We start from the raw sequence: 11,389 nt of genomic DNA, 5'->3' as shown, positions 1-11,389 counted from the left end.
TGAGGGTAATTATTACTGGTGATAAAGCTCATAATAATCAAACCAAGCATACAAGCAGCAGACAAAGGCAACAAAATATCCGTCGCTGTTACTTTAATATCTAATGCCTGATAGATACTTGTTAGCAATCTGAATCTGAACAATGTTTCTCGTTGTGTTTCTGGGCTGTAAAATGAACTAAAGTACTTCACAGTTAAATCTCATTTTGGGCACTCAGTCAAGCTATTATTGTTTAGTTTCAGTATATATATATATATTTTTTATAGCCATTCTGATAAAAATCTTCCTGATATGTTTCTGCAGGAGAGTATAAATGTATCACATGATGTGGTGGTCAGACTATGTTAAGTTGTTATTTCTGTGTAAAAGGAAGGAAGCAGAGAGAAGAAGTATTAAAAAGTCATTGTTTCCTTCACAACTCTTTGGTATCTGCTGTGCTGCTGCTTCACTCTCTCTCTTTACAGAAAGTTGTAGAAGTTTTCAGACGTGTCACTGCTGGATGTGAGGATGGGAGCCACTTTGCTCTGTGAGCTGGGCCTATTCTGTGAGTACATCACTGACTTCTATTGTTTGATTCATACTGATCCATAAACATGTTTTAGTAAGAAGAACAGAGCATCAGTCATTTGTACCATTTCAGGTCATGTGATCAGAGGACTCTCATGTTTGTTACCAACATGGTTGTTTGTAGACTGGATTAGATTTTAGTGCACTGACTCAGATCAGAGTTGAGCTGGTTTAGTTTATCTAAGAAAGGTTTGTTTCTCCATCAGTGATATTTTGATGCTTTTGACATCGTAATATAAAATGTAACCAATCATGGTTACATTTTATTAAACACATAAAGGCAGTAATTAAAGCCAGTGCTAGATTTAAAAATAGGCCTTTTAATGCAGACTAACAGAAATTTGCTTCCTTAGTCCAGGTAATCCTACTCCTGACTAAATGAAACTTGCTTCCTAAAGGAAGATTAGAGCTCATCCAGCCATAAATGGAGATTTAAAAAAAAACTCCCAGTAGGCAGGTTTAAATGTAGAAGACACATAAATTAGTTAAAATATGTCAATGTTGATCAACAAATATCACCTTCTAGACAAATTCTTATTGACAGAAGTGACTCACTGCAATTTGTCAATGGCATTAATTTTTCAGATTTTTTTCACCATGTTTGTTTGTTGACTGGATTAGATTTCAGTGCACTGACTCAGATCATAGTAGACATTGAAAATCTCCAAGTGTTTTAAGGAGCTTGGTAAGAAAGCGACTGGACTTTAAACCCTAGTGGGATTGTTCCTTAAGAAGGTCATTAACTGACTATTGATCATGTGCCTCAAGAAATGAGACACATCATTACCAACAGCTTTTTATTTATGTTTCATTTTGGTGTCTTTAGTTTGATAATATCTGAAGTTTCTGTCTTTATTGTAGTGCTCTGTACGCTCCTCTGCAGTGGACACGCTCAAGGTGACTGAACAGTTTTCCTTTTTCTATTTCTTCCTTTTTATTTAATAAAGATTATTCTCAACCTGTATGACTCTAATGCAGATCCTATTTGTGTTTCTTTTTATTGATTTATCACTGTATTTTCATTTTGTGTGAATATAAATAAAGTGTTATCAATCAATGTCTTGCCTTGAGCATTAAATAAGTGTTTCAGATTGTCTGTTGTCTGATTGTCTGTTTGTGTTGGATTCTAGCTGCTGTGCTAACTATTGAACCCAAATCATCCAGTTATTTCATTGGAGAGTTTGTTACCTTCAAGTGTGACATGAATGAAGGAAGAGACACTGACTGGTATTATGCAATCAACAAGGATGGTCGAGACTTTGTCCGCTACAGTGAATACAAAGTCTACACATTAGAAATGAGATCTACAGATCGCAGTGGTAAATACCAGTGCTATGGCAGCTCAAAGTGGTCAGATTATACAAAGAACAGTAATACTGTCTCTGTAACTGTATTAGGTAAGTCCTCAGTGATTAATAATGTGATGACTCCAGTTAAAATACTCATCTGAATTATAAAAAAATATATGTGTTTAATAAATGTTTCATTGAAACTATTTTATTTCCAATGTATTGAAACTTTAAACTTTAACCAAGATCCTTGCATTTTACCTAACTTTGTTGACAGTACACACTACAACCAAAATACTCAGACAATATATTTTTTGTCATTACAACATGTGCATGTTTTAATGTATAACAAGAATAACTGTGGATGAAATTTAATTTAAATAATGAAAAAAAAGAAACATCAAATCTCCACATAATTTAAGGTGACGATGTTTCTGTTATCTAAATGTGAAACCAGGCAGATCCCTCTGAACCCATCAGTGTGTTTCCTTCAACAGTGAACTGCATTAGTTTACATTCAGTGTGACTTCTTCAGGCCAAAGAATGGACAAACATTTGTACTGTGCTTATTTAGAGATCTACAACCTGAATTACCCGACTAACCTCAAAATTGTAGCTCTCTTACTATGTCAGAAAAAATTAAAATGATCTTAAACTGTATTTAAAAAAAAAATTTAATTAGGATTAGCATTCAACTTTATTGTCATTACACATTTATAAATACAGGGTAAGGAAATACAGTTTGCATCTGATCAGAGTGCAAGAGTAGTAAGTGCTAAAAAATGGGAGCAATTATATACAGATAAGGGTAGTATAAATCAATGGTGGGATAGTTATGAACAGATTATGTACAGAGAGAGCAGATATACAGATGATCTATATAGTATACAGATGTTCTATATTGCTATACAGACGGGCAGAAATACAGATGTACTATGAACAAATATAAAGCTTTGCTAAATATATACAGATGTGCTACATATGGTAAACAGATCTACAGAGTGCTATGAATATATTCACAGTGGAAGCGTAGCGCTCTGAATAGACTATAATAGTGAACAGTGTACGCACTATACCAGAGACTATACTGATTCAGTGTCCTAAACTATAGCAGTAACCAATGTAAGCATATGGTGAATGTTGAGAATGAATGACAGTCATGATCATGGTCATTAGGAGGGATAAGTGGGTGTGGATGGAAAGGTTCAGCTGGGGACTGAGTTCAGTAAGGTGACAGCAGTGGGGAAGAAGCTGTTCATAAACCTGCTGGTTTTAGTCTGTAGGGTCCGGTAGCGTCAGCTGAAGGGGAGGAGCTGGAAGAGTTTATTGGCAGGATGAGAGGAGTCCCTGAGAATGATGCGTGCTCAGCAAAGACATCTCTTCTTGGAAGTTGGAATTTAAATAAAATGAAAGCATATTTTAAAATGTTGTTCAATGGCTTTGTGTTTTCTTTTTGTCTTTTTGATAACAGCAGGTAAACCCAGGGCCACACTGACAGCAGGAACAACAATCATACCAGTAGGGGGCAGTGTGACACTGACCTGCTCTGTGCAGAGCTCTGATGGATGGAAATATGAGTGGTTCAGACGAACCCAAACAACCTCTGAAGTTCAAATCAGAGATCAACAAAACAGAGATATCAGAGTATCTCAAGGAGGAATCTACAGCTGCAGAGGAACAAGAGGAAACCCAGTTTACTACACTGATATAAGTGATGATGTCACCATTGAGAAAACCTGTGAGTTCAGTCATTTAGTTTGAAATATACATTCACTCATGATTATCAAACACACAATGTGAAGTTTTCTGTGTTGATTTCATGTTTCTGTTTGTATCTCAACTGTTAATATGTGTAAACAGTTTCCAATAAAGTTGTTGTAAAACAACAACCCAACTGGCCTCAGATATTCAGAGGTGAGACGATCACTCTGACATGTGAGGTGCAGGAAGGAGGTGAAACCACTGAGTGGTGGTATGAATGGAGAGGACCCAGGACACCCACACAGTGGACACACAATAATGATGTGACATTCAGAGTTTCTGAGTCCAGCAGTGGAGACTACATGTGTAAGAGTCGACGCAGAGATGACTCATATTCTTCAACAGAGTGGAGTGAAGCCTTCACATTGTCAGCATCAAGTAAGTCATGTTTGTTGTGTGATCTCCATTTGACAAATGTCATCATGGTCAGCACAGGATGGATTCAATGGTCTACAAAGCATGTTACATTGTTAGTCAGACAAAGAGCTGCAGCTGATAGTAGCCTCATTGTAGACAGTTTGTCACCACTTTGTGTCATGAACTTTCAGCTGGTATAGAGACGCCAATGCTGACCTGCTGCTCCATCACCTGAGGACAATAATGACAGAAATACATAAACAGAAAATTGTTAGAAAAATTATTTTTGCAAACAGACACCGAAGTCATTTCTGTGGGAATAGAAAGTGGACAAAATGTGTGGGCTGAACCTGCCAATCATTCATGAGCTACCTTTGTTGTTTGTGGTGTGTGCTTTTGTTTATGCACTTTCTCTGCACCTATAGAAAGGGGCTGAGCCTGTCTGTTGTAGATGTCCGTACCCTGGCAAAGAGTAACGGGTACTGTCAGAAGTTAAATAATGAACAGATGATGAGCAGGTTTATTGTAACAATCCAAAGAGATGTAGTATGTTACACACATTATATTAGCCATTATTTAGAGATAATAAGATTTGTATGTTTTTTATTTGATTTGAAGTTGTCTTTGCAATTGATAGAGCTACTGATGGGTGAAATCAATGAAGTATTCAGCTTTATTTTTTTTTACAATTATTATAGATTTTTTAAGGCTGTAAAACTGCCCACTACACACTTTATACACTTTTCTCAGACATTTCAGACTTTTCTCTCATTAAAATTTTCATACTTTCCCTCTGGTTTAAACACTCTCAAAGTTCAAACCTTTGTAGAAAAAAAAGTCCAGTATTATAGAATGACGGTGCAAAATGTTTCATCAACATTGTTGTGTTTGTTGGGGATAAAACTCACACTGCTAGCGATCGAAGATTTATGTAAATTTGATAAGCTGAATGCATTCTGTACAGGAGACATGGCACGAGATTGATTGACAATGGTCTACAGCCAATTAGGACGAAGAACACAATGCACTGTAAATAAAAAAATAAAATAAAAAAATCAGCAGTGAGGATGCGAAAGGTGAACCGCGTTTAAGCGAGGCACCACTGTAATGCAATGTTTTCCTGGTTCAGTTGCATTACTGTGGGATGAGGCATGCTAGAGAGAGAGTGACTTGGTGGCATCAATAAACATTTTTAGTGACTGACTTTTTGGTTTGCTTTGCCAACCGAGGTGAAGTGTGTGAAGATTTTTCTTCATTTTTTGTCATGAAATTGATGCTTTCACACACTTTATTTGAGAACTTTGCATGAGCAGTGGTAGATAAATTTATACATTTTGTTGTATTGATGGAACAAACAGTGATGTGTGAGTTTTTGATATCAGTGTGTATGTGTTCAACAGGAGGTTTATAGATACAGAGATATGTTCATTTTTGAATTTGAATTTGATTTGTTTCTTCTGATCATGTAGGAAGAAGAGTATTTCCTAATCAAAGCAAACTGTTGCCATGAGCAAATAATGTAAACAAATGAAAATGCTTTATGAAAGTCTGAAATTAAAAATGAATAAAGTGTTCCTATTTCAAATTACTTTGTGCTGCTACATGATCTGGGAATTATAAACTTCCATTAGTAAGAAGTTCTGTGTCTTCTGTTGTGGTAATAAGAAGGAATCACACAGAATAAGCACAAGTATTATTTTATAAATCCAAAGAAGAATCATAATGAAATTAAAAATAATAATAATAATAATAATGGATTGGGTTTATATAGCGCTTTTCAAGGCACCCAAAGCGCTTTACAATACCACTATTCATTCACTCTCACATTCATACACTGGTGGAGGCAGCTACAGTTGTAGCCACAGCTGCCTAAAAGAATAAAATGCATCACAGGTCTCTGTAAGAGTACTCATACCATTTACATTTGGTTTGTCCTTCATTTGTATTGTTGGACACAGAACAGTATGTATACAACAGAGATATGCAGATAATATAAGGGTGGTGTGTTCCCAGCCTGTGTGTGGTATATATTTACCCCACACACAGGCTTAATTTTCTTTCTCCCTTTGATTAAATTCAACAGCAGATCAACCAAGGGCTCAAATAACGTCTGATATGAGAGACATTCCAGTAGCGGGCAGTGTGACCCTGACCTGCTCTGTGAACTCATCATCATCATCTGGATGGAAATACTACTGGTACAGAGATGAGAACTCCTCTGAACCTCTGACCACACAAGATGCAGTTTTCCACTCAAATGGACAAATCAGTGTCTCACAGGAAGGACTCTACAGGTGCAGAGGAGGAAGAGGAAACCCAGTTTACTACACAGAGGACAGCCAGTCAGTCAGGATTGATCACAGGGGTGAGTTTATTGTTTTTTCTTCAAGAAATACAAAACGTGATAGATAAGATCATTATCTGATGTAAGACAACTGAGGCTTGTCTTGTATATCTAAACTCTCATCCAATGTGACGCTAAAATACCCACACGCTTGAAGGTCAGAGTGCAACTGTGATTCAATAGCCAGGTTAATGTCCGATATTCTGTGTTCAACAGTGTGACGGGACACACGTTGTCGTTTTCAGGAGACAAGATTTCAACAATGTCACTGAGGAATTCTTGAACAAACTCCCCTTCACTGTATGGCTTTTTAGCCCGTGCAATGTTCCAAGCCAGCTGATACAATGCAAGTGTTACGGTCTTTGAGCGCTTTGTAAATTTTTGGAAAAACAGTATCTGCTTTTCTGCCTGACTTCTCAAAGTGGCCAACTTGTGCCTGCGAAGTTCAGTCCCTTTTGAAAATTCCTGGTCGATGTTAGCATGGAGTCAGCTGAAGTGGAGCTGGAGATTTGAAGCTATGAAATGCCCTAATGACGTCTGACATATAAGGCAGAATGGCTTGCTAATGCGTTCAACAAAAACATAAAAACTCTGCCACTCTGTTAAAAATGCATGAAACCAGGCAAAGAGCCGCGGGCTGGCCACCCCTGGATTAGAGTGATTACTTCAATTTGTCAGTATTCATTATGTTCTTTATACAATATTTAGAATAGATGACGATATGAATCCACTTCTAGGCTGGCTCAATATCTACTGTATAATTATTATTACTGAAAAAAAAGAGCACAATGCTGACACATTACCCAAGTATGATTTGAAACAGAAGCTTAACGTTTCTATGGGGAGTAAATTACACAGGAGAGAGTGTGTGGGCTGCACCTGGCAGACACTGGTGTATTATCTGTTTCTCTCATGTTATTATAATAACTTATAGTCCAGTCCAGACTTATTCAGTCCAGTTTTTTAAATATGTTTCTCAACTACAGCAGATGTCCCCACTGCTGAAATCTCTTTGTTTCCTGTTCTGATGATCGTTGGACTAATTTCTGGAATTACATTGATTTTCCTCCTGCTCTTGTATTGCTGCAAAAAGTTCAAAGGTGAGACTTTGTTTTTTTTCTTCTTCTGATATTAGATATTTTATTTTTAAAAATGACTAAATAAACAGATGCAGCACAGGGTCATAAAGTGTGAACTGTTCACAAGAATGTATAATCCACAAGAACATAAAACAAACATATTGTTTATAATTTTTAATAAAGGTGCTGCTAATGAGCAGACGCTCAATCGGGATGAAGATCAGCAGCAAGTGTACTCCTCTCTTCTTCATGGTTAGTTTTTCATGTAGTTTCAAATATTCTGATCCTATTTGCAACAAGACTGTACTTGTTACATCTGCTGCAGCTTTTAATATAAATGTTATTTGCAAGAACATTTGTGTTTAAATTAGTATCACAGACATGAAGTGACTGATTTTCTCTGACCTGCAGGTGATCGTTGTGTCTATGAGACAGTCAGAAGGTGTGAAAACACTGAAAATGGTAAAGTTTACACTTTCATTAATACAGAGCTTGTGGAAGCTGGATGATTATACAATAACTGTGTTTAACATGAAAGTCAATCAGGTTATTATTTCAGGTCCAGCAGAAGGTGATTACACCAATGTCACATCTGTGATTCAGCTCGAAGTCATTAACAGGACAAGTGAGTGCACAAAATGTGAGATTTGAAATGCAAAATATACATTGGTAATTATTCTCACTGATAATAAATGCATTTGTGGACAAAACAGAGCGAGTTTGTTTTGAAATGCTTTCATTTGATCACCTCAACAGGGCAACGTGGTGACCCAGAGGAGAGCTCTGACTACAATAATGTCAATCCAAATTCAGCCACAGCTCTAAAATCTTAACAGCAGCTCTTCAGCTGTTATGTGATTGTCGATTGAGCCAGCACCGAAAATGTATTTAATGGAAAAGAAAGAAGACTCCACAAGAACCACCTGCAGACCACCCTGTGTGATGCTGCACTTGCCAAAAGACAAACTCTTGCAGCACTCCATCCATGTCAGATAAAGTGACACTGCCAGAGACTTCCCATTCTGGCAAACACCAGACCTCTTGTATCCATCAGATTACTTGAAATAACTGTACATACTTCTTTCTCCTGTCATTTTAAAAATTTCTTATACTGTAAATATTCTAATTTTATTGTAAATGTTCATTTTAATCAGGTTTTTCATTATTCAAATCTGTGTTTCATTATAATTCAAAATTAGGTTTTTTGGGTTGTTTTTTTTTTTTTACCATTTTTTAAAGAAAGAGAACAATCCGTTTACTGTTTCTGTCATATGATGACTGTGTGGCAGACAGAGCAGGACCTTAAATGCAGAACATGGAAATAAACTTTAAAAAAAAAAAAAATCTTGGTTTTATTCTCTGTGACTCACAGAACAAATTTAAACAGATAAGACAGAAGACACACAACCAAAGAGGGTCGAATATGGCAAGAAACAAGGCGAGACTCAAACAATAAATGCATAAAAGGTAACATAGGAAGAGGAAACAGGTGGAAGAACAGCTGGGACTAACTGGGGAAATGATGGGGAAAGTAAAGCTGACCACTAACATATAAGAAAAAAGGTTACCAAAAGAAAACAGGGAGTAACGAACACCTACCACAGAGACAAAGACTTAACAAGGTATGTGAAACACCCTCAAAAGTGGAGTACGAGGACTTAACATCTATATGTTTATCTATATGCTATTCTCCAAATAATTAATCATGTTTAATTCTAATTGAAGTATGACCCTAATTAATAGGATGAACAAGAAAACCTAGTTTGATCAATGAAAATTGTTTTAATGTCTGGATTTTGCCTGCACTGGCATCATTCACCTCCAACCTCAACATATTAGTCTCTGTGTGTGAGACTGGCTGCAGGAATGTGGGGAAGATAAGAGTGTGGAAGTCTGTGGCCTGTCATCATGTGTGAGTGTTAAGTAGGTTGGTGATAGTTAATCAGGCTTAATACTAATCAGAACCAATATAAAGGGTCTTTCTGGAGGCGTCTGGCTGAATCCATGACACAGAAGAAAGATTAAACTGAAGCAGAACATAAACAAACTATGACGAAGAACTAAACTATAGCCTGATGGTGTAAACACAAAAACATTATATGGTATCATAAATGTATGAAGCAAAAATTAGGCCCAATTACTCAGGATACTGAAGAATACGAATCTTGGTCTGTAACTTAAAGCTGGGTCTAAAGACGCAGCACCATGACAGTCCCTGATCTCCTGCTATGTCACGTTTTCTGTGCAGCCTTGGTCAGCCTAAGAAGTGTGATTTCACCAGAACTGCTGTAATAAGTGAAGAGAAACACAAGGAAACTATGTTAAGCTTAACCCTTTAGAGCCGATCGGAGCGGGAACGCTCTGTTTTGCGTAACTATTTTTAAATCCCGGTAGCACTGCAACCACGTAAGCTAGCGCCCAAATTTTTTTTGCATATGAAACCGGAGGAGTTGTACTTACATCTTATGCTATCAGCTTGTCCTAGGTCACGGTTTCCTTCCACATAAAGCTTTGCAAAAACTGCATAAAAAGCACTTGCAGGAACAAAAACATAATATTCCAGAAACACGCTTTGCCGATCCGATCAGCTGTTCATAACACTTCCTACGTTGGAATAGACGTCAGCGCGAACTTTTGCATTTCCGCCATTACCTGCCTGAAACCGGAAGTGACGTCATTTTCGCGGAAATGTAGTCTTTTTTGCCATCAGGGCCTCAGGGCCTATACTGCTCTTTTTAAAAGTTATCTTTGACTTTATGACTTTCTGTGTCGTTTCTGGGATGCTTAGGACTCATATTGCACTGCTGGAAATAGTTTATTTTGATGCATATGCTGCTTTTTTGCAAATTTGCAGTATAATATTTATTTTCGTTTTTCCTGCAGTGTATAAAAATTGGTGTATTTCAAAAATAAAACTATGAAGACACTCAAAATAAATTTCCTGTGGTGGGAAACTATTTTGTGCAACTTTTTTGTATTTACAGTTTTGAGGGATAAGCCTCTTAAATTTCTCTAACTACAAATATATGTTAAAAAAGCAAAAACGATTTTCAATTTTTTTGTAGTTTATTGCACTTTTTTGCAATTTATGTAATTACTATGCACTTAATGAATACATATTATTAAAATCTGGGCTATAATGGTTGTATTGATGTATAGCAACTTGAAATGCTCCCAAAAATTGCTCCACAGCATGTAAAAATATAATATAAGCTCTGGCGGACTTGGTTCTATGGTAGGTCTTAAAGGGTTAAGAAAGGCAAGTCGACACAGCAGGACACACAGTGTGGGAGCCAGGTTAATATAGTTCAATTTATATTTGCTGTTAAACTTATTTTGGGTAATTAGTAATTTAATAAGTAAGTTCATGTTTATAGTAAAGCTAAAATTATTTTATTGTGTTTTGGCTTGGTAAAGTAAAACTTTGAATATGTTCACTTTAAAGGCTAGGTTTATACTTTAAATCTATGCATCATGGATTTATGCAAATAAGTGCACACGGTGCTGAGGGGGGATATCAGAGCCAAGACGCTGCAGAGGCACACAGTTTTCCTACCGTAGTTTGTTTGTTGTTGAGAATAACTTAGACCTGATTACGCCTGTAAGACAATTTACATGCTCTGAATTATATTTCTGTGTTACGACCCGTCTAGGGCAAACATTTTTTGAATTCCTCTAACAAAAGAAGCTCTTTCAGCCCCTCGAAATCCTGTGCTTTACTGGCCTGCAACCATCGTTCAAACAGGCGACTTTTCTCACGGGCAAACTCCACAAATGTCTGATTGGCGGTTTTTTCACACTTCCTAAATTTTTGACGGTAGGCTTCTGGGACGAGCTCATATGCCTGCAACACAGTCTTCTTCATGACGTCATAATCCAGGCTATCTTCAATTGATAAACTGGTACACACCTCCTGGGCTTTGCCAACCAATTTGCATTGTAACAGCAGCGGCCAAAATTCCTTCGGCCAACTTAACGCGGCCGCTATACGC

General features: G+C 37.0%; 1 protein-coding gene across 1 annotated transcript; it reads left to right on the top strand.

Annotated features, from left to right (window-relative positions):
• Positions 1-341: 341 nt before the first annotated feature.
• On the top strand, positions 342-8,579 carry LOC112436471 (Fc receptor-like protein 5). The gene is made up of 11 exons (XM_076881681.1): positions 342-544; positions 1,429-1,464; positions 1,698-1,964; positions 3,328-3,594; positions 3,717-3,995; positions 6,058-6,339; positions 7,305-7,418; positions 7,581-7,649; positions 7,809-7,859; positions 7,957-8,022; positions 8,154-8,579. The coding sequence occupies exons 1-11, from the start codon at positions 508-510 to the stop codon at positions 8,228-8,230; spliced, it is 1,545 nt and encodes a 514-aa protein (XP_076737796.1). The 5' UTR covers positions 342-507; the 3' UTR covers positions 8,231-8,579.
• The last annotated feature ends 2,810 nt before the right edge of the window (positions 8,580-11,389 follow it).

Source organism: Maylandia zebra, linkage group LG3 (assembly GCF_041146795.1).
Source record: "Maylandia zebra isolate NMK-2024a linkage group LG3, Mzebra_GT3a, whole genome shotgun sequence".
NCBI classification, from domain to species: domain Eukaryota; kingdom Metazoa; phylum Chordata; class Actinopteri; order Cichliformes; family Cichlidae; genus Maylandia; species Maylandia zebra.
This window is presented reverse-complemented; position numbering and strand designations above follow the sequence as displayed.

Excerpts from the sequence above, each read along its gene's own strand:
- LOC112436471 (XM_076881681.1), top strand. The coding sequence starts at position 508 with ATGGGAGCCACTTTGCTCTGTGAGCTGGGCCTATTCT. Across the intron at positions 545-1,428 it reads CTGTGAGCTGGGCCTATTCT|TGCTCTGTACGCTCCTCTGC; the intron begins GTGAGTACATCA and ends TCTTTATTGTAG. Across the intron at positions 1,965-3,327 it reads TGTCTCTGTAACTGTATTAG|CAGGTAAACCCAGGGCCACA; the intron begins GTAAGTCCTCAG and ends TTTTGATAACAG.